Source organism: Martes martes, assembly GCF_963455335.1.
Source record: "Martes martes genome assembly, chromosome: 11".
Classification (NCBI taxonomy): Eukaryota; Metazoa; Chordata; class Mammalia; order Carnivora; family Mustelidae; genus Martes; species Martes martes.
Window position 1 is genome coordinate 62,271,861 of NC_137899.1, and position 22,797 is coordinate 62,294,657.

General features: G+C 40.2%; 1 protein-coding gene across 2 annotated transcripts in view; it reads left to right on the plus strand.

The window, feature by feature from the left end:
- The window catches only part of PLEKHA8 (pleckstrin homology domain containing A8), a 50,507-nt gene extending 30,450 nt beyond the window's left edge, over window positions 1-20,057 (plus strand). Inside the window, exons 10-14 of one of the 2 annotated variants that reach the window (XM_080818309.1) lie at window positions 3,575-3,633; window positions 4,017-4,147; window positions 4,768-4,838; window positions 14,594-14,655; window positions 19,806-20,057. In XM_080818309.1, coding sequence (XP_080674435.1) covers window positions 3,575-3,633; window positions 4,017-4,147; window positions 4,768-4,838; window positions 14,594-14,655; window positions 19,806-20,003 — 521 coding nt within the window. In that variant the 3' untranslated portion in view covers window positions 20,004-20,057. The remainder of the gene's footprint in view (window positions 1-3,574; window positions 3,634-4,016; window positions 4,148-4,767; window positions 4,839-14,593; window positions 14,656-19,805) is intronic. The other variant, XM_080818310.1, reaches the window with a different exon arrangement.
- Window positions 20,058-22,797: the final 2,740 nt, after the last annotated feature.

The following is a 22,797-nucleotide window of genomic DNA, read 5'->3' on the forward strand; positions in this document are numbered from 1 at the left end:
AGTTGGAAAATGAAGGCTGCACTGTTATGCACATAAGTTTCTTAAGTAAAGAGAAATCTGTTAATTGCATTCTTCCTGGGACAGGCTTTCCTTTCCAATGTAAATTTAAGCAGTCAAAGGGAAGGTAAAGAATTTTTCCTGAATCTGCTGGGATTTGATTGCTGTTAACTCAATATAATCTTCATGTTCAAGTGGCCCACCTTGGGGTACCCTTGGTTTCTACACTTTCTCAATGACTAATGATGTTGAACACTTCTTAATGTAATTATCGGCCATTGCTATCTCCCTCATTGTGAAGTCTTTTCAAATCTTTAACCCATTTTTTAAAGTTGGTTAGTGTTCTTTGTATTGAGTTGTAAGCATTAACTATATATTCTCAAAAGCATTCCATTGTAGACATATGCATTATGAATATTTTCCCCAAGTTATGACTTTCTTTTCTTGATGTCTTTGAAGAGCAGCTTTTCATTTTCATGAAATCCATGTATCTATTTTCTTTTTTATAGTTAGTACTTTTGGTGCCCTAAGAAATCTGTGTTTACACCCAAGGTCATGAAGATATTCTCATGTGTTTTCTATTCCCTTTAGTCTTGATTTTATGTTTATATTTATACATCTTGGAATTAATTTTTATATATGGTGTGAGGTAAGGGTTTTTTTTTTTTTCCCCCTTATGCTGTCTGGTTGTTCAGAGACCATTTCTTTAAAAAAAAAAATTATTTTCCCTTTTATATTATTTTGGCAGCTTTGTTGAAAATCAGTGGATCTTTTAGGTGTGGGTCTGTTTCTGGACTGTGTTTTCTGTCCCAGTGGTCTGCTTATTTTTTTCATGGTAATGCTTACATTGTCTTACTTACTGTGCCATTATAAAAAAGCTTGAAATCAGATAATTTAAGTCTTCTAATTTTGTTGTTCTTTTTCAAGATTTTGGCAGTTGTTGGTCCTTTGCATGTCCATATAAATTTTAGCTTTCCAATTTCTACTTAAAAAATATTGGGATTTTGATTAAGATTATATTGAATCAGTAAACCAATTAGGAGGAAGTTTACATCTTGAACAATTTTGAGTCTTCTAATCCCAAAGCATGCAGTATCTCTCCATTTACCTATGTCTTCTTTATTTTCAGTGTTTTGTATAGTTCTTAGTGTAGAGATTGATGTAGGAAAGATGTTAGGATTTGAAGCCTATGCCCAAGAATGAATTCTTGAGATGTCTTTGGTGGTTTTATTAAAGCGCAGGAACAGAACCCGTGGGCAGAAAGAGCTGCAGTGGCGTCATGAAAAGTGGCCCATTATATACTTTCAAGTTGGGAGGGGGTTAGGGATAGCATAAATCTCTAAGGAATTTTGGAAGCAAGGTTTCCGGAACCTTGAGGGGGCTAGCTGTTCTTGGGAAAATGTCATTTATTACCATCTAATAAACCCTTTGCCATGAGACCCTTCAGATGTATACTGGTGGGCCATATGCGTGGGGGATGATTGCCAACATGCATCTTGAGGAGTTAGAGATAAAGGAAGTTTCCAAAGGAAATTTTATTTGTTAAAATAGACTTACAGGATCCTGTTGGGGCGGGGTGGGTTGGTGGGGTAAGGTGGGGGCAGATTCTGGCTAGGATTGCCTTTTGCCCTTAGCAAAGTATTAACATGGAGGCTGAGGCCCATGAGTCCCTAGAGGACTGTCATTCAGCCTGTTTCAAGGACTTTCAGTGGGCTCTAGGAAGTAAGGAAATTTAATAATTTTTCTTCTGCCTTTGTTTCCCGTACCAGAGGTCATATACAATTTTTGTTAGGGATACATTTTAAAATCTTGATTTTAGGGACGCCTGGGTGGCTCAGTTGGTTAAGCAGCTGCCTTCGGCTCAGGTCATGATCCCAGCGTCCTGGGATCGAGTCCCACATCAGGCTCCTTGCTTGGCAGGGAGCCTGCTTCTCCCTCTGCCTGCCACTCTGCTTGTGCTCACTCTCGCTCCTCTCTCTCTCTCTCTCTCTGACAAATAAATAAATAAATAAATCTTTAAAAAAAATCTTGATTTTAATCTTGATTCTTGATGCTATGTAAAGAATATTTATTTTTCTAATTTATTTTTCTAATATTTATTTTCTAATTTTTCTAATATTTATTTTTCTACTTTATTTTCTAATTTATTTTTCTAATTTATTTTTCTAATTTATTTTTCTAATTGTCAGATAGAGCTGACTTTTGTGTTTGAGTAGTTTTTTATAATCATGAGTGAGTTAATTTCATGAAATACATTTTCAGCATTATTGAAATTGTGGGGTTTTTCCCTGTACTTTTTTAAAAAAAATTTTTATAAACATATAATGTATTACTAGCCCCAGGGGTACAGGTCTGTGAATTGCCAGATTTACACACGTCACAGCACTCACCATAGCACATACCCTCCCCAATGTCCATAACCCCACCACCCTCTTCTGTACTTTTGTGTATAGTGAATTACATTGAATGAATTTACATGTTATCTTGCTATTTGTTTCTACCACCTTGCTGTTTATTTTCTATTTGTCCTATCTGTTCTTTGTTCCTTTTTTATTTTTCTTAAATTCTAACCATTTAATCAATTATTTTTTATTCTATTTTATTTCCTGTTTTAGGTTTTTAGCTACCTGCATTTGTTCCTACCTCCCCCCTGCCTTTTTTTCCCAATCAATCAAGTATTGTTTAGAATTCCATATTTTTTCTCTTCTGGCTTTTAGTTATACCGCTTTGCTATATTTTTAGTTGTTCTTGTCCCACAGAAATATTTGAACATATATGAATTTAAATTTTTGAACATATATGAATTTAAATTTTCTAGCAGGCCCATCAAATAGTAAAACAAAGCAGATAAAACTATTTTTTAAACTAATTTCAATAATACATTTTATATAACCTAATATATCCAAAATATTATTTCAATATATATTCAGTATAAGGGAATTGTTAATGAGATAGTTTGCATTCTTTTTTTAAAATTTTATTTATTTATTTGACAGAGAGAAAGATCACAAGTAGGCAGAGAGGCAGGCAGAGAGAGAGGGGGAAGCAGGCTCCCTGCTGAGCAGAGAGCCTGATGCGGGGCTTGATCCCAGGACCCTGAGATCATGACTTGAGCCAAAGGCAGAGGCTTAACCCACTGAGCCACCCAGGCACCCCTGCATTCTTTTTTTGATACTTAGTCTTTGAAATCTAGTATTTTGTGATGACCATATCTTAGAAGTCTTTGAAACTTATGTTTGGAAAATGATTTTAAAATAAAAGTTTTGGGGAGAAAAACATGCTAAATTTTTTGTTATTATAAAAATATTTGCCACTTAGGGACGCCTGGGTGGCGCAGTCGGTTAAGCAGCTGCCTTTGGCTCAGGTCATGATCCCAGAGTCCTGGGATCGAGTCCTGCATTGGGCTCCTTTCTCAGCAGGGAGCCTGCTTCTCTCTCTGCCTCTGCCTGCCACTCTGCCTGCTTGTGCTTGCTCGCTCTCTCTCTGACAAATAAATAAATAAATCTTTTAAAATATGTATATATTTGCCACTTAAGAAAATTGCTTTTTCAAAGATGTTTTCAATCTTTTCTTCTAGATAAACTTGGTCCTACGGTGTTTGCTCCTGTTAAAATGGATCTTGTTGGAAATATTAAGGTGAATATACTAGCATGTCTCTATGGAGACCATACATTTGGAGGGAGTAGTGCATGAGACCTCATTCAGAAACACTTGTGATTGTTGAGTTTTATAGTCAAGATGAAAAGTATAGGTCAGCTGTGAGAAAAGTTCTGAGGCAGAAAAAAATTCTTTAAAAACAGTATTTTAAAGGCTTGAGACTTTAATTCTAGCTTAAGCCTCATAAAAATTCTCAAACAAGAACACATTACCTTGAAATCATAAGGAAAAAAGTAATAGAGACTGAATTTATTTTGATTTCTTAAAGCCTGCTTGACAAGCTTATCAGTCTCAATACTGTACTGATTTACTTGATAGCTTTAGCATTTTTAACTTAGATTGTTTCCCTGCTTTTCCTGCAGAAAGTAAATCAGAAGTACATAACCAACAAGGAAGAGTTCACCACCCTCCAGAAGATAGTGCTGCATGAAGTGGAGGCTGACGTAGCCCAGGTTAGGAACTCAGCTACAGAAGCCCTCTTGTGGCTGAAGAGGTGAGGCAGCTGGGATGGGGCCACAGTTGAAATCCAGCTCAGTTGAAATGCTACCAGCAAAAAAAGTGTTATGTTATACAAAGAGTACTTCTGAGTGGAGGATCCAACCCAGTAACCTTTTCTAGAAGACCTGATGAATAGAACACCAACTCTTTCTTTTCCTCCCTTCCGATGAACACCGTTAATATTAACAGTATATGTAACATAGGAATCCTAAAGGATGATAGAATTGACTGGTTCTCTTTAAGTCAGTGGATCACAAACTTTGATAGCATCCGATCACCTGAAGGGCTTTCTTAAGAATACAGATTGCTCCACTCCAGACTCAGACTTTCTGACTCAGTAAGTCTGGAGTGGGACCCCAGAACTAGCATTTCCAGCAAGTTCCCACTGGTTGAGGACCACTTTTTGGAAACCACTGTTTAGGTAGATCAGATGAGAAGGGTGTAGAGTAAACTAAAAGGAAATGACAGGGAAGAAAGTCAGAAAAGACTTCCATGTGACTTGACCTGTTTGCTGCTATATTCAAGATATTGAGGAAGACACTGACGTCTGCTATTTCTTTATACCCATTCAATATAAGTGAACTTTGAAAATATTTCTTCCTCTTTTTGTTTTAGAGGTCTCAAATTTTTGAAGGGATTTTTGACAGAAGTGAAAAACGGAGAAAAGGATATCCAGACAGCCTTGAGTAAGTATCCTTTACATTTTGATGATTCCATTGAATAGAATGTGGAATGGAGACCCCTACAGGAGGAGGTGGGGTATAGGGGAAATTTTCTGCTTTTCTAAAGTGGATTTTGTTTCTTTTCTATTTCATTATTATTGTTTGTTTCTTATATGCTCCGTTAAAAAAAAAAAAATCTCATGAGATAGTGACCTCGTAATGTAGATCTAACTTATTAAAAATCAGTATATCTTGAAGAAGAGCTAAATTAATGGACAGCCATCTCTTAATAGGAAAGCCTAATATTTTTAAGAAGTGAGCTCTTCCTAAATTAATCTTCAAATACAGTGCAGTTCTCTGAAATCAATGTCCCAAGAGAAGCTAGTTTTAGAGACCTTAACAGGGAGGGTTTGGGGAACCCTGGGAATTTGCTCTGGAGTGAGATAAAGGGGGGGTCATGGTCGTCATCATCATGTACTCCTCAAATGCCTCATGTTGTAGTGGTAGAGCTGAGACCAGGATGAAGGCCTTGGTCAGAGGTCATCCTGTATCTCCAGCATCTTATAATGCAGGGACTGAAACCCTGTAAGGTGCTTAGTAAACACCGGTGTGGGTAGGTACCTGGGTCTGTCAGATCAGTTTTGGAAAACATTAACTTGGGAACATCCTCATAGTGCTCTTGACAGAATGGCTGAATTCTCACTCTTCATCTAGAAGGAATTCTCCCAGCATGGGCCTTGAGGCATGAGGGGTAGGGAGTGGGTATTGAAATTCCATATTACTTTGAAGCCCTATATTATTGTGATGTAGAGAAGCACATGGTCAAGCTCTGAATAACCATGATTATAAATAATGAAATGAATGAATTAGATGCTTCTGTTGTGGAAAGGGAACCAGTATTCATGACAGCATTTTGTTGGTTCCTTCTGTTAATCTTCCCTCTGAACTATGAGTCCTGAGGGATTCTGCCCCCATGTGACTTTCTCAGGTCTTCCTATCTAGAAACTTGCCAGTATGCTGCGAAACAATAAAAACTGGTTTTTCTGTAACACTTTATGAAGAATTTAGACAACTTAATCCTTATGTCAGTCCATTTTTACAGGTTAGGTATCCAAAATTCATAGAGATTAAAATACATGCTAAGGCCACAAAAGATCTGAAGCAGAGTCACTTTGAGCCCTCTGCCTTAAAACTCCTCATTTTGAGCCCCCAGGGCAGCTCAGTTGGTTAAGTGTCTGCCTTCAGCTCAGTGGGACTGAGCCCCACATCAGACTCTGCTCAGCGAGGAATCTGCTTCTCCTTCTCGCTACTGCTCCACCTGCTTGCCTGATTATGCTCTCACAATCTCTCTCTTTCTGTCAAATAAATAGGCTCTTAAAAAAAAAGTCCTCATTTCTCTCACAAAAGGTCTTCTCCACCGTCCCTGGGCTGTGTTTTTTTTTGGATTTCTCATACATCCCTGAATTTCTAGGACAATCTGTTGTATTCTTCCCACATGTCCTGATTTCAGTACTCAAAGTATTTTCACTGTAACTATTCATGCCCCCTAATCGGTAGCATGGAACTCTATGACTTGTGGACTGATTAAAATCTTGGGCTCTCTGGATTCCAGCATTGATAGCATTGTGCCCTTAGGCAACTTGCTTACCCTTTCTGTTGCCTGGTTTCCTCATCTACACAGTGGGAATGATGATATCATTTTCCTAAAAACATTGTTGTAAAGATTAAATAGGTTCATGCACATAAAAAGATGAGTAAAATGGTACATACTAAATACTTAGTAGAAGTTAGCTTCTCTTATTTATATTTTCATCATCCTGACATAAGAAGTTGATAACCGGTCAGAAAATGGAGCTTATTGGTCCCAAATCAGAAATAAGAAGTTTACAAAGCTCTGGTGCCAAGCCAGACATTTCTCTCCATACTAAGTTCTTAGAGTGGAAGGTTTACACAGGGAGGAAGGCTCCTTTACCCCCAGGAAATACAGAAGATGTGGGACTCCTCAGTGTGCCTGGTGGGCTCTGCTCTGTTACGGCTGTCTGTGTGAGGGCCCAGGCTGCCTGTGACTGCTGACCTCCTTCACCCCTCCCCTGGAGTGGAGGCAGAATAGAACCAGCTGCTTACTGGACACACAAGTGACAAAGGAAAGCTTAGCCCTGGAGGTAGGGAGGAAATTAAGAATATCCCCTTTTTGCCGTAGCTCTGCTCCTAATTCTGTCCTTTTTCTCACCTTCTTTTTGCTTGATTTGGAGTTTGGACCCTTCTGAAGAGAGAGGAGACTAGAAGGGGAAATGCTGCTTCCAAATCACAATAAGCGCAGTCAGTCTCAGCTTTTCCTTCTCTCTCTTCCCCCTTCAGCACTATTTTCAATGGGAGGGAAACGGGGGCTGTAAACTTGAGATTTTCATCCTGATGTTCAGGATTATTTCAGAAGTTTTCATGTTTTAAATCATAGTTTTGCTTGGAGGGGTCCCTAGTTTCCTGCTGCTGTTCAGTGTAAAGAAAAGTTCTCCTAACCACCCACCCTCCCCTCCAGTTGTGGACACAACAAGCTCTGTGCAAACAAATACAGCTTTATAAGAAATATTTACACATTAACTACTTAAAGCCCATAGGCTCCTTGATATAGATTTCTCTGGGTCAACAGCTTCTCTTCTCATTTTGAAATCATAGCCTTTATAAGTAGAACTGATACCTTGTCTAAAATGAGGGAGTATAAAGTATAAAGAAAGGGTTTATACTTATATTTATAAAGGCAAATAGCTTGCATGTTTTAGGTTCTAAAATTGAATTTGAGTTACTATAATAGCAGCTACCATTTATAGAGCACCCAGTGTAGGAATGACACTGGGTTCTTGAGTGACACTTTATTTAATCTTCCAAATACTCCTTTTTGACATTGAGTAAACTGAGATCTAGAGAGGATAAATGCCTTCCTTATATCTCAAGAACAGTGGTTCTCAAAAGGTCCAAGGAGAACATCTTTGTTACCTGTAAGCTTACTAGAAATAGAGGCTGCCAGGCCCCACCCAGCACCTGAGGCTAAAAACTGCCTGGAGATGGGGCACAGCATCTATGTTAGCAAGTCCTTTAGGTGATTTTAATCCAGGTCAAGGTTTGGGACCCAGCCAGTAGAGCTAGGACATTGAAGCCAACCTGTTACTAGGCTACATTTTGATTATTTGGGAATTTTGATGCTTCTGAGTGATTAATGAATACACTGGAATAAAAGCACTGAGATTAGTGCCACAGCATCAGTTAATTTTGCCTCCTTTTCATGACAATTAGCTAGTTCTCCAGTGACAAAATTTTTCCTAACTTAGAAACAAGATAATGGGGATAAATTAAGGATAAAACTTGACGAGTTTTATCTCCCAAATTTAAAAATACTGCTTATCTCCCAAATTTAAAAATACTGCTTAAGAAAGGTTTTGAGGTACATGTTCATAAAACTTATATTATCTTAGTGGCCTTGAAAATGACAGGAGATATATATAAATTCTTAAATGAGGGGCGCCTGGGTGGCTCAGTGAGTTAAAGCCTCTACTTTGGCTCAGGTCATGATCTCAGGGTCCTGGGATCGAACCTTGCATTGGGCTCTCTGCTCAGCAAGGAGCCTGCTTCTTCCTCTCTCTGCCTGCCTGTCCACCTACTTGTGATCTATGTCAAATAAATAAATAAAATCTTTAAAAAAAATTGTAAATGACACAATGGAAACCTTGACATCTGTTAACTCTCTGGGGAGTATAGGTTTATTCATTGTATTACTGAAGTTCTGTGACCTAGAATGAGTTTTCCCAGCATCTGGAAAGAGGCCTTAACGTTTTATACTGCCCCCTTTCGCATTTGAACTATCACTTGGATTTCCCATCATGATGGTCAGAGTGGACTGTTTTGGGTGGTCTCATGTCAAGAGCTTGTCTGAATGCTTAAATGTCCTATGGCATTCTCTAGAGTTTATTCTAAGGGAAGAGTTAGGTCCACAAGGCCAATATGTTGAATGGTCTACCCTATAGCTGATGCCACATCAAAAAGAACTTTTGGAAAGCCTCTGTGTAAGCAGATGGCAGAAAAGTTGCTCTGGCCTTTCATGTACCACGGTACTTAGTGTTACACACTCTGCACTGTCCCCTCAGTGTCAGGTAAACATACACCCACCCAACCAAGATCTCTAGCACAAAATGAGAAAATTTATCATAAGATGTTCAGTTAAATGTATTTAATATAAAAGGCTTTCCGAGACAAGGAGGGCTGTGTAGAGAGCTAAAGTCAGAACTCATGACCTGATATTTACAAACAAATCATAACTTGTCTAGTTATTCTGAAAATACTGTGGAAGAGGACTCAAGTCAGTCCCTCTCCTAAACTATTCACAACACGTGCCTTTCTTGAATGGAAGACTTGGTTTCTAATACGTGTTTTTGCCTTAATAATGCCTAAAGTTAGCAAAGGGCATCTCTGGGCGCTTGCTTCACTTCTGTCTATTGGTTATTGATTTGGCTTTTCTTCGTACAATTCATTTTACCTGAAGCTTAGTCACTTAGTCACTATTAAAGAATTCAGTACTTTCCTAGCTAGCTCAGTTTTTTGTTGTTGTTGTTGTTGATTTTTTGTTATTTTATTACAAATATTTCACACATTGAACAAATATCTACCACTTGACCAAATATATAAAACAGTTCAATGCTGTACCCATGTACCACCCCTTAACCCCATTATTCCTTCCATTCTCCAGAGAAGATCTTCACCCTGAATTTGCTTTTTATTATTATATAATACATGTTTTTATACTTTTACTATATATTTATGTACCTATAGATAGCATCTAGGAGTGTACTGCATATTTTAAACTTTTAAATACTTGGTGTAACATTATATACATTATTTTTCACCCAGTATTATTTTTCATATTTATTCACTTTCAAACCTCTCCTGGTTCCTAATTCTTGCCAAGGACTGACTGCATAGCTTATTAAGAGCTGAGGTGATTATCATCTCTTAAACTCAGTGAATGACTGATTCCACCTTTCCCTGCTTTGCTACTTCCTAAGCTCTCTTTTAGATTGGTTTCTCTCCTTTGTCTTCTCTACAACCTGAAGTGACTTGACAGATTCTTACCAATTACAGATTGACAATAGAGAAACACTGTCATATATGCAGTTCCTGGACAGTACAGTTATCTACCAACAGTAATGGAAACGTTGTTCTCTCTCACTTGCTGTAACAGGTTTAGGCATAATCAATCTCTAACTACCTCAGCAAATTTCTGGCATGCCTGGCTGTCTCAGTCAGTGGAGCAGGTGACTCTTGATCTCAGGGTTGTAGGTTCTAGCCCCACATTGGGTGTAGAGATTACTTAAAAATAGAATCTTTTAATACCTACCTACATACATACATACATACCTCAGTCAACACATTTCTGAGTTACCAATAAAGAAATCACATTTATATTGTTTCCATTAACAGAATAAGGTTCTAATTCTTGCTAGAAAAGGAACATTTTTCCTTTTCGTTATTTTGTCTCACAAAGAGTAAATATTAGTTTTTTAGAATGGTTTAATGTGAAAAGAATACCCCAAGTTCTCATTGTTTTTAGCTTTGTGACCTTGGCCAAGTCACCATCTCTCTGGGTCTTCTGTTTCTACTTTTATAAAAGGAAAAGAATTGAGCAAGGTGATTATGAAGCTTCCTACTCAGAAATTTGGATTCAGTCTCTAAGGAACTGACACATCTCAAAGATCTGGGAGAAGGGAATCATTTATGTCTCTCAGAGGCCAAAAATACTTCCAGATTATAGAACATGCATTATGGTAAGAATGGATATTACAGTGAAGATTTATATATTTCATTATCTAATCTTCTCTAGGTAACCAAAATAGGTCACACTTAGACTTCATTTTATTTTAATGCAGCCTCATGTGGCAGGGATATTTGAAGCTGTAGGAGTCAGCTAAGGACTTCTGGCAAATTGCGTTTTTTTGTGGGTTTTTTTTTTTTTTTTTTTAAGGAGTTTTCTCTCATTTGTTGGTTTTAAATAGTAAGAGTGGTCTTCCTGGACCTGGGTCAGGACCCATCTCAAATTCCCTTGAATGATTCCCTCTTCTGTTAGCCTTGTTGGCCCACATTTTGTACTGTGGCAGAACTCTTCCCTGGCAAGGTGCAGGCCCAGCAAGGAACGGCTGCTTCCTCTGGGAGGGTTGGGCAGGAGGACACAGATCATGCTGCTGTACAAACACTCCCCCTTCCTTAGACCAGACTGCCTGCCTTATTGGGACGCACAGCACCCTCATTTTCCTGCTCTCCTAAAAAAGGTGGCATAGAGAAGGGTTTCTGGGCTTTTTTGAGGTGGACTTAAAGAGCACTGTGTAGAAAAAGTGTAGAGTCCTGCGGCTGGAATAGCACTGGATCCAGAGCCTTTGTAAAGAGGCAGAGTGTCCAGCCAGGAACGCTTTGGAGCTGAAGACTGAGGGACCAAGATGGCTGCATTTGCTGCATACCGAACTTCTACCACAGTTCCCAGTCAGAATGATCATGACTGTTAGATCATGATACAGTCTGTGTAGGAAAAAAGACTAAGAGAATATAACCCCAGAATGCCCACTGTGGTTATCTCTAGGAGGCATGATTATAGGTTTCTTTAGTTTCCTCCTTTTTGTGTTTTCCTTACTTTGAACAATGAACATGCATTACTTGTGAAATCAGAAAAAAAAAACAGTTAAGTGTTATATTTTTTAGAAGTATCACTGGGTCTCCAGAAGGGATTTCAGAATCCTTGGCGTGGTATATGAAGGTCCTCACCATTTGGCCCCAGCCCCATTGAGCTACTCCCCGTTGCACCGCATGCCCCCATCCCTCACAGCTCCTTGGTGCTTGCTGGCTGCAGCCCCAGCTACCACCCTTCTCTCTGCCCTACCCAGCCTTTGAGACTTCTTTGTCCGCATGTCTGCAAGCTAGGTTTGTTTCTGTCGTTTTATTCCTGCAGAAAGCACTGTATACACATCATTACTCTAGCAGTTATCCGTTTACAGAATGCCATTTTGTTAAGTGGCTGGCTCTCATAAGCCCAGGAGCTTCCTGAGGGCAGTGGACTGACTGATTTTAAATCACCTGAGGGTCTCCCCTGCCTTGCACAGTATGGGGTGTGTGGTAGACCCTCATTCCATCGTGAAGGTCCACCAGCAGATTTTAAGGTCATTGAATTCCACCTATTTATTTAAAATGTCATTTAATGCTTCACCTGGATTAAGATCACAAGAAATATAAAGTATTCCCACTATCTTACCTCTGTGACTCACTTCATGAGTGAGCACCCATGGACCTGTACAGTATGTTGCCAGCCCAAATGGCTTCTTGGAAAGGATGGGTGGAAAGTTGATTGTCTTCCTGATTTACCTCGGAGGCTGTGCTTACTATTTTCTGCCCATCTGCACTGTACACTTAGTGGGCCAGCAACCCTTTCTTCGCTAAGGTCTTATACCGCCTACAGTGTCCCTGATACCATCTTTCCCCTTGGACAACCAGATAAATTTTAATATTAGAGGATTTATATTATGATCACACCCTAAGTCTATTCAGACTGTTCTCCTAAGAAAAAATGAAATTGAACCTTGAACTTTCTCCTAAGAAAAAAATGAAATTGAACTCTCCTTTAGGCTGTCTGTAAGAGTCTTCTCCATACTTGAACTTATTGGATGCTGGCATTTCCACCTGTTCCTAAAACCTTAGATAACGCAAGAAATCTGTTACATTTCAAATGTGTAGTCTTCTTTTATACAAAATACAAATTATATTTTGTGCAAAGTTGAATTATGTATAATTGATAGTGGGGTAAGCTAAAAGTATTAATAAAGCCTCATCCAAATTTTAAAAAGAAAAGTTTAACAAGAATTAACTAGAGGGAATAAGTAAAGCTAGAGGGCTTGAGTAAATTGTAAAGTGTGTTTAAGCTACAGCCACATGGCCAGTAAAATGCAGATATCTGACATCCTTTGGCAGTATTCTGCCAGCCACATTGTTGTTAACTGCATAAACTTGTGGCTGTGGTTTGGTGTCTGTTTTTCCATTATCTTAACATCTGCTCTTGTGATCATATGAAATATTTCCATATCCTATTATAATGTCACTTAAGCATTGATTAAATGGTGGCGGCACTTGTACTAGTGCTAAAACTAGGACATGAAAATCTTGTTTGGAATAAACTTTTTTGTTTTTTGTTTTAAAAGATTTTATTTATTTAATTGATAGAGCACAAGTAGGCAGAGAAGCAGGCAGAGGGAGAGGGGGAAGCAGGCTCCCCGCAGAGCAGAGAGCCCGATGCGGGGCTCGATCCCAGGACCCTGGGGATCATGACCCGAGCTGAAGGCAGAGGCTTTAACCCGCTGAGCCACCCAGGTGCCCCTGTTTTTTTGTTTTTTTGTTTTTTTTTTTTTTAAGATTATTTATTTGACAGGGCTTGGGGAGAGCACAAGCAGGGGAAGCAGGCAGACGGAGAGGGGGAAGAAGGCTTTCCACTGAACAGGGAACCCAACATGGGGTTCAATCCCAGGACCCTGAGATCATGATCTGAGCCAAAGGCAGATGCTTGACTGACTGAGCCACCCAGGCACCCCCGGAATAAAGTTTAGAGGTGATAAAGCATGAAGAAGGTCAAATGACCCCTGTGATATCCTATGTTATTACTTAGGAATGAGCACTCTGTAAACACTGGAGGTGCCACTTAGAAATGAAATGGAGCATTGGGACACCTGGGTGGCTCAGTTGGTTAAGCCTTTGCCTTTGGCTTGGGTCCTGATCTGGGGGTCCTGGGATCGAGTCCCACATCGGGCTCCTTGTCCAGCAGGGAGCCTGCTTCTCTCTCTGCCTCTGCCTGCCACTCTGCCTGCTTGTGCTCTCTCTATGACAAATAAATAAACAAAATTTAAAAAAAAAAAAAAGAAATGAAATGGAGCATTGATACAAGTGCACTGTGGTGATATAGATCTGTGCCTCCAGAGAATGTATTTCTTCCTATGGAAAAATTGGTTTTGAATTTCGCATGTGTTATTCAAAGCCTTTAGGAACACATCCCTTGCATAAAATGCAGTTATTTTGTTCTTGAGATTTTTTTTGTAATTAAAATTACTATAGGCCAGTTTTTGAATCTCATTTTAAAACACATTGGAACAAAAATTATAGATTTTTATCTTTAAAGTCTAGAATATGAATGAGTTACATTAATAGGTCTCACCAATTACTTTACAACTAGCTTAGTAACTTTAAGCTGTTCTTTCGATAGTAGTTTTAAAGGTTCCTTGGTGTAATACTGTATATCCAGGGTCACAGGGACATCTAGGACAAACATTTGACATCCTGGAATAGGATTATAGAATTGAAGAGACTCAGATCAGGTTACAAAGAAGAAAACCAAGAGGACAGCTAAGGGATGGGCATTTAGAGACCTGCATTTTTATATTCTTATAGTGTATTTTTTTCCACAGTTCTTCCCTCCTTATTTCTTGATATGGAGGGGACTTTTCCCACTGTGGTAATAAACTGAAGTTCAGATACATTTATACTAGGTAAGAGTGGAATTATCTGTTTTTCTTAAAAAAAAAAAAATCTATGTAGGCTTTTTCCCTACTCAAGACTTTTGGGGGGACATAATCTATTAATTAGACTTTTCTCATCAGCTCGTAGTACCAATAGGATCATGCTACCATGTACTTGAGGAAGGAGGTGCTACAAATAGCACATCAGATTTTGGTGAAATCGTGGTTCATGGAGTTTTTCTTCTTTTCAAGATAACGCATATGGTAAAACGTTACGGCAACACCACGGCTGGGTGGTTCGAGGGGTTTTTGCGGTAAGTAATCCTCCTGCCTTCCAGTGATCTGATGTTCCCAGCAAGATGTTTTGTTTGTTTTGTGTGCATGGCGTCTCTGTTTGCTTTGTTTTCAAGAATAAGAACGCGGTGTTGCCTATTTAAGTCTGTAGGTCTTTGTTGTTTGGAAATGTTGACAATAAAAAGTGTTTAGACTGGAAAAGACTGTTAGCAAGCGAGCTTTTCCCTGGCCAGCTCCTGTGGCTTTGGCAGATTATGTTTGCCTCTCTTATTAGTGCAGAGATAAGCAGGAAGCTGCCGAAAATTCTGCAGTGATGGGAGGCCCGTGTGGTGCCTTCAAGCTCATAGCTCCCTCTGCTGCCCATTGTATTTGGTCCTGTTAATTCTCAGGTTTTAAATTGATTTTTTCTTCCACTTAGTCAAATTTTGGTTTTGAATATTAACTCAATTGGGTGTGCCAGTAGCCAGGGCTTCTTCGAAACCTCTTCTTACTCAGTTTTTTTTTTTTCCATTGTTGAATGTGTTTGTCTTCCACATGTTTTGGCTCCTGTTACCCCGCTCCTCCTTCCTTCCCAGCATGTTGATCTAAGAAGACACATACCTGGGAATCCGTAGTCCCCTGCACAAAACAATTAGCCTGCTTTGTAGACTAGCAGAAGTAGAGGGCCCCTTTATGCCAGCAGTAATGCTCTGTGATTCTCCCAGCATCTCAGGAGAGGTCAGCCTTAGGTACAGCTGTGAAAACATAGAGCCTTGTGTAGCGGACACTAGCAAACACCGCACAAGGTGAGTGTTCTGTGGCAGGCCATAGGGTAGAAATAACCTTGCACATGTCTTTCACTAATTTAAAGGATAAGAGACATTATTTGCCTGCAGTGAGAACTGTTTAGGTTATGATTTACTAGGGGGTAGGTAAAGAAAGGGGGAAGAATTGACAGTGGAAGAAATAAGTTGTAGTGACATGAGATGTGTTTTGAGAGCGTGGCAATGACTAGCTCCACACCCCGGCGCTCATTGCAGCCAGAGCCAGAGCAGAGGCAGCTGCGGAGTGCTCACCCTTGCCTTCCGTGCACGAGTCAGAATCATCACCAGAGCTGCTGCTTGGCTGGCGCACACCTTTGTGTACCAGGCACAGTGCGAGGTACTTCCACATTCATTATCTTCGGTAATCCTCAGGATGTACTCTCACCATTCTGCAAGCTCAGAACTGTTCACTCGAGTCCCGTGTGTAAACCCAGCTCTGCTGTCGGTAGCGCGCATCCCCCACGTCGCCGCTCTCCGCAGCGAGTGATGGGGAGGCTGCCGCTAAGGAATTGGGTACATTCAGTGATCTCCCGGAGTAAACCCTGACTGCTTGGGGGTGCCTGAAACCCCGCTTCCGGTGAGATGACAAAGCATAAAAACATTGAGTTGCCCTATTGGCAAGAAACTTAAATGTGGTGTTGTAGCTGTTGTTGTGGTCTAGAAGTCAGAGTTTAATCCTCAAATAGTAATGATCCAAGAGATGTTGCATACAAGAATGCAAGTGTAGCAGAATATTCAACATAAGCAAGAGTCTTTAAGAGGACTTTTCAATTCATAGCATTTTCCCCAGTATATAGTAATCTAGACTCATTTAAAAAATATAGAAATCATGGATGAGTAGAAAGAGAAAAAATTAAAATGTTCATAGTCTCACCACTTCATAATAACCATTTTAAACATTTTTGTGTTTTACCTTCTTAGCTTTTATTTTTATATATACTGACATATTCTTTTAATATTGTTCTATTTAATTTTATATATTTATCTAAATATATATCTCTTTATAGGTGTTTATATTTTTATATTTACATGCTATATTTGTAAAATTATTTTGTATACTCTGTATGTGTATGTAAAATTTTTGATATTTACCTTGTAGTACAATTTTGTATTATTTTTCCCCCACTTAAAGATTCTATCATGGGCCGTTTTTAAATACCATAAGCATCTTTGAAAATCATTATTTTTAGTGACTGGATAATATTTCCCTAGTATGGAGGTACCATGATTTATTTGCCAGGCCTCTGTGTTAGAAGTTTAAGCTGTTTCCAAGTCTGTTGTTACAAATACAACAGCATTCATTTACATGCTTTTTTTTACTAAAACTCTTTTTATTTCCTAAAAATAGGTTCCTAGAAGTGGAATTCTTATGTCTAATACCAAGAACTATTAGAATTTTGAGCACTTACCATGCACCAGGTGTTGTTTTAAGTGCTTTACATATGGTTAGTAATCTCATAGTTGCAAAGTGTGTTCTCTTACTTACCCTGTCATAGACAAAAACCTGAAACACAAGAGGTGAGGTAGTACACCCAAAGTTAAAAAGGAAGAACATTCTAAAGGCTCTTGATATTATTGCCAATAATTTTTAATAGTTGTTGGTTTCTAAGAAAATAGATTAGGTTGAGCATTTGCCAACAGCCATAGTCATAGAAGAGCTAGACTGGCCCTTCCAGCCCCTCTCCTGTTATTCTGCAGGCCATTCCTACTGTGGAAAGTGTACTGTTTCCCAGTGTGCTAAGTGATCAGCAGGGGGCAGAGGCATTAACTGCTTTCAGTTGCTCAGGGAAACATCTTTTACACTCCAGGAATTTGAGTCATTTACCAGCCAAAAAGTGAACTTTTATCTTCAGGCCGTTGTAATTCACAGGACGGTTGCAATGCACAGGATGGAAGCCCAGCCAGGCTCTACCTCTGGCGTGCGTCCTAACCATTTGTCGTTTGACCTTTTTGGTTTCCTCCTAAGTTGAGTTCAATCACTGGTTCCCAAGTAGACTTGGCTGCATCACAGACCCCTGGGAACCTTTGAGAAATACTTTTCGAGAAAATTTTTCACAAATTATATTGTACCTAAATACACGTGCAGAGGGCTTGATTTTGGTTTTTTATCAAAAAGTTCAAAAAGGTTTTAACAAAAAAATAGCAGTCCCTACCTTCTGTCCATACCTTCCCAGACTCACTCCAAAGAGGTTGCCACTTTCAACTACTATGACTGTTTCTTCCAGTACCTCCAAAATCCTAACAATGTTTGCTGTTCTTTTAGGCCTTATCAATTTTAGTTGATAAGTCATTAAGGTTGACTTTCTGTTATTATTAGAATTTAGCTTTCTTTGACCTCACTATCACTATCTCCCTTCCCCTCGCACTACCTTCCCAATGTAATTATATCACAAGTTAACAGGATGAAGATGAGCCAGAATTCTATGGGTCTTAAAAAAGAAAAAAAAAAAATTCTATGGGTCTTTTTTTCCTATACAAGTTTTATATTTTCCCCTGCATTATCAAATCTCTCAAATCACCATCATTCTGAACCCATAGATGTATCATGTTATCTGTGTTGCCTTTTTTTTTCTTGGAGACTTCCCTTCCAGAACTTTCTAAACTCAATGCCAATCTTAATTAGCTCTTCAGGCCTGTTGTGCTTCTATGCGTTAGACTCTCCTTTATAAGTTTTCCTGCGCTGAATCCCTATCTCACACTAACTTCCCAAGTTCTGTTACTTCCCTATTTCTTGATCCTCTCCCTTGTTTTAGTTGTGTCTTCTAGTTGCTTCCTAAAAGTGGTGCAAGGGAGCTAAACTTCTGAGTTCTTACATGCCTGAAAATGTCTTTTTATTCTGCACTTTCCTAGAGTGATGCTTTGGTTTGTATAGAATTCTAGGTTAATAATAATTTTCTCTCAATTTTGAAGGCATTCCTCTGTTGTCCTTTAGCGTCTACTGTTGTTGCAGTAGACTCTAATGACATTCTAGTTCCTGTTCCATTGTATATAAACTGCCCCCGAATCCCCTTCTGGATGCTTCCAGGATCTTTATCCCTACATTCTAAAATTTCATGATATTCTCCTTTTAGTCTTTATCATTCATTTTGCCGAGCACTGGGTAGGTCTTTAAACCTGAAGACTCATATCCTTCAGTTCTAGGAAATTTTGTCATATTATTCTTTACATAATCACCTTCCTTTCATTCTCTGCTCTCTCCCATGTACTTCTACCATTATTTGAATATTTGGTACATGTCATAAAGTGGGCTGAATATGTGATACGTATTCCATTAATCTTTCAAATAAGAAAATTTGCACCAGTCCTTTTCTACAGATGAGGAAATGGAGGTTCTAAGAGATTAAGGAGCTTGCTTAAATTTCTCAGGCTAACATGGGAAAGGTTTGGGATTCAAGTCCAGGTTTCCTTCATCCAAGCCTGTGCTTTGACCACTGCCAGATCATGCCAGGCACTCTCCCATTGCAAAAAGGGGGTGTGGCTTGATTCTCAAAGACTTACAAAGAATAAGGAAGATCAAGAAAGAGTGTGGAGTAATTAATTCAAGATTCCATAGTCTCCAGCGCTGTCAGCAGCGCCAATCCAGTGGATCCCAGACAGCAGAGTTTGGCAGGCTTAGGGAAGAGCTGGCCTACAAAGGGAAGAGAGCTATCCGGAGTCTAGGAGCTCTTCCATCAGGGGAGTGGTTTGGTGTGGCAACATGGTGGAAAAACACAGAGTCGCTCCTAAGTTCAGATCCTGGTCCTGACACTCATTAGCTATATAATGTTCATCTGTAAAATGGGGATATCAACTGCACAGGGTCCTTATACACATTAACTGGGGTCAAATATGCCACAGCATCAGTGTACTAGCAAACAACAAATGTGAGCTCCCTTCCGTTTTAGAAGATATTCAAGGGTGCAGAGGAAATATTATCCATGCGGGGAGAAAGAGAGATAGGCAAAGAAGCCTGTCTGGAGGTGGGACACAAATGAGTGAGATGCCCAGGAAGCCTGGCCACGTGGGGACACGACTGTGGGAGCAACATGTATGCAGGTGGATTCTGAGGATGCAAAGAGAATAGTCTGGATCACACCATGCATGAGGAGGGGGCTTTTCTCAAACTCTTTTTTCTCTCAGCATTCCCTGATTTGTTGGCATCATTCATCCCCAGGATGGCCCAAGTACATGCTTGCTTCTTCCAGCCTCAGAATTGGTTGTATTGGTGTTTGAAATACAATTTCAGCATGCATGGATTGGAAGGGTGTATTCCTGCTGTTTTACTCTTGCTCTGCTCTCTCTGTGTACGTGTGAGTGTGTATGCATGTGTGTACTTGGGTGATAGCGAGAGTCGTGCTGCGAGATTCTCATGGGCAGCTCTTTTGCAGTTAGCTCTGAGGGCAGCTCCATCCTATGAAGACTTTGTCGCCGCATTAACCATAAAGGAAGGCGACCACCAGAAAGCAGCCTTCAGTGTTGGGATGCAGAGGGACCTCAGCCTCTACCTCCCCGCCATGGAAAAGCAGCTGGCGATCCTGGACACTTTATACGAGGTCCACGGACTGGAGTCTGATGAGGTGGTATGACGTCTGCAGGACTACGCCGTCTCCTAACTTCAGGGAATAAAGTCTGCTAAAGTGTTTTGTTGCCCTGCTTAATTTCCAGCAGCAGCTTCAGCCCTCTCCAACCCCTTCCTTGGGATGGAGAGAAGGAGGCAGAGCCTAGTGCTTTTATATATAATTTTTTAAAATGCATATGTCTTTTGTGTGTTTAAAAATCAAGGTGCTATATATTTCAGTTCAAAGGGCCTCCTGGAAACCAAATCATAGCTGTTATATTAGACTTGAACAGCAAGTGTAAGAGCAGATTTAACAAATTAATTTGTCGGTATTGTGTTTTATTTTTACCTTTTAGTTCTAATGGGCCTCCCAAACCCAAGCTGAAAATGAGCAAATTCTGTATCAAGGACTATAACACATAGCTAGTGCTTCAGTCAACTTAGACTAAAAACTGGGGGAAGCTAAGTCACTTTGTGGAAGCTATTGAAATGTGGAGTCTGGTATTCCTAGACATTCAGAGAATCCTCTTCTTCATGGCTCTGTCAGCAGGAAGAGCCTGTGTCGTCCAGGTGTTCGGGGCACTGGTGTGGGCCTGTCCGTGTGGGAGGAGGAAGACACAAGGAGTGCCATCCCTATTTATGTGAGGGGAGACTGCAGCTCCTATACCCAACCCCACGCTGGAGGACAGCATGGAAGTGATGCAGCTTGTCACCCGAGATGACCCCTATTCAGTGCTTTGCCAGCATGCTTTCCCAGGCATCATCTGAATTGGACATTACAGTGAAACTGACATCCAAGCTTATTGTCCATTTCAGAAGTAAGGTTGAGAAGTTGAGGAATTTGCTCACAGTCACACAGCTTCTAATGAGGGATGCAGGTCATTCCAGAGTGTGATCTGGACCACCTCTGCATCAAAATCACATGGAGTGCTTCTTCAAAAAGCAAATTCCCCATTATATGTTTATTAAAAAAATTTAAAAATTTAAAAAAAAAAAAAAAGCAAATTCCCAGGCTTTACCCCCACCTGAAGGACCAGAATAGCCGGGGTGGGACTTAGGAATCTGCATTTGAATAAACTTTAGAGGTGATTCTTTTGCACCCAGGGTTGAAGAACCACAAGATTAAATTCTAGTTTAAATTCTAGTTCACAGGACTCCCCATCTTCCACATGAACTAAATGATAGGTCCCTTTTATCCCCATTTTCCCCCAAAATGGAAATTGTATTTCCATTGAAATACAATAGTTAAAGGGAGAGCGAGAAATGGAGCAAGTTTGCTCACAGTTTTCTTGATTGAACTGGTCTCAGCGCCCAGCCAGCAGGCTTCAGCATCACATCCGGGGACCACAGTTGCGAATGTGCAAAATGATCAATCCTGGTATAACCGCCAGTAGCGCACAGCAAGCCCAAGACAGTTGCTCATCAATCTCAAAAGCTTTGGGACCTTGTCCAGATTTAAAGGTGGGATTTAAACTTGGATCCAGCAACCCTCGGTAGGCATTCTCCTGAAAAGTGTGTGATACCAGGAGTCTCTAGTAGGCCAAGGTGCCAAGAGTGAGCATGGTTGGGAAGTCATGGTGGCTCCCCCACTGGGGGCTGCTTCCTTCTAGTAGCTAGAGGAGAAGTTCCAGCAGGAGGTAGTGCCCCAGAGTAGAACGTGAGTTCCTTCAAAGGATGCAGGTGAATGCTACCTCAGCATTCCCTAAGATGATACTTTACCTAGGGCAAAGAGAACCCACTCTTTAGGCAGAGACTGACATAGAGAGGGGTTTTGATTTTGTCTTTTGTTTGTCCTTAAACAAATTGGCATTCACTTAGCTCAGGTTAATGAAACAGGTACTCCACTCAGTAAGGACTTCTGGAAAATGCTTAAACTTAGAAAAACGGATGTTTTAAGGCTGGGGGAAAAGGTGCTAAAATAATATTGATTCTTTTGTATTTTAGCACTTGCTGTTGGCAACTGCCGAGGGGGGTATGTCATTTCCCCCACTCCCACGAGTAGTTAGTGTGGGTATCCTCTGGTTAGTGTGAATATGATGGCAGAACTAGAGGATAATTCAGGCTTCCTGTCCTTGACATAGCCTCCTAAAAGGGAAAAAGGAAAAAACAGCCAGTCTTTGCTTGAACCTTGGATGAGGACACTTTAGGCATTGTGCTGTTGGGAGAGGATGCCCCCAGGAGACTATAAATCTCCGTCCTGAGCAACTGCTGCTGCCCCCCTGTCACCTCAAGTGAACTCTGTGGGCTCTTGGAAAAGGGGCAGGCACACAAAACACCGCAGATTGGCCACCGAGGCTCCCGGTACACACAGAAAGCAAGCTGCTCGGCATGGCCCTTTCACGTTTATTTAGGTACTGCCTTGGTTTATAGGCCTTCGTTTTCTGGGGAAGAAGAGTTTAGTATTATCTAGGATCCTTGGGAACCCAGATCAGGATAGCTTGAATAACTTGAATAGGTTATATTTTGTACTCCCCCTTCTCCCACCCCTACAGAAAGGTTTTTGATAGGTATGTTCCTCGCTGGAGCATGTTCAGTTTGCCTGAGATGTATAAAGCTCGGAGGGTCCTAAATAAAAGCTTAGATTAGGTGATATACTAAGTGATAAATTCAACTTGGCCAGAAGTTTGGCACAGTCAGAGCTTCCTCCTGGATCTACGGCATTAGCTTCTAGTTCAAGTACTAATCTTCAGGTATCGCTCAAGATGGGAACAAAGAGAAAAGATACTTAAGACCTTTTCTGCGTGATCCTCCACGGTTCCTGGGACATCTCAGCTTTCTTTCCCCCAGACAGTGAGAGGAGATGAAAACACTAGTCTGCCTGT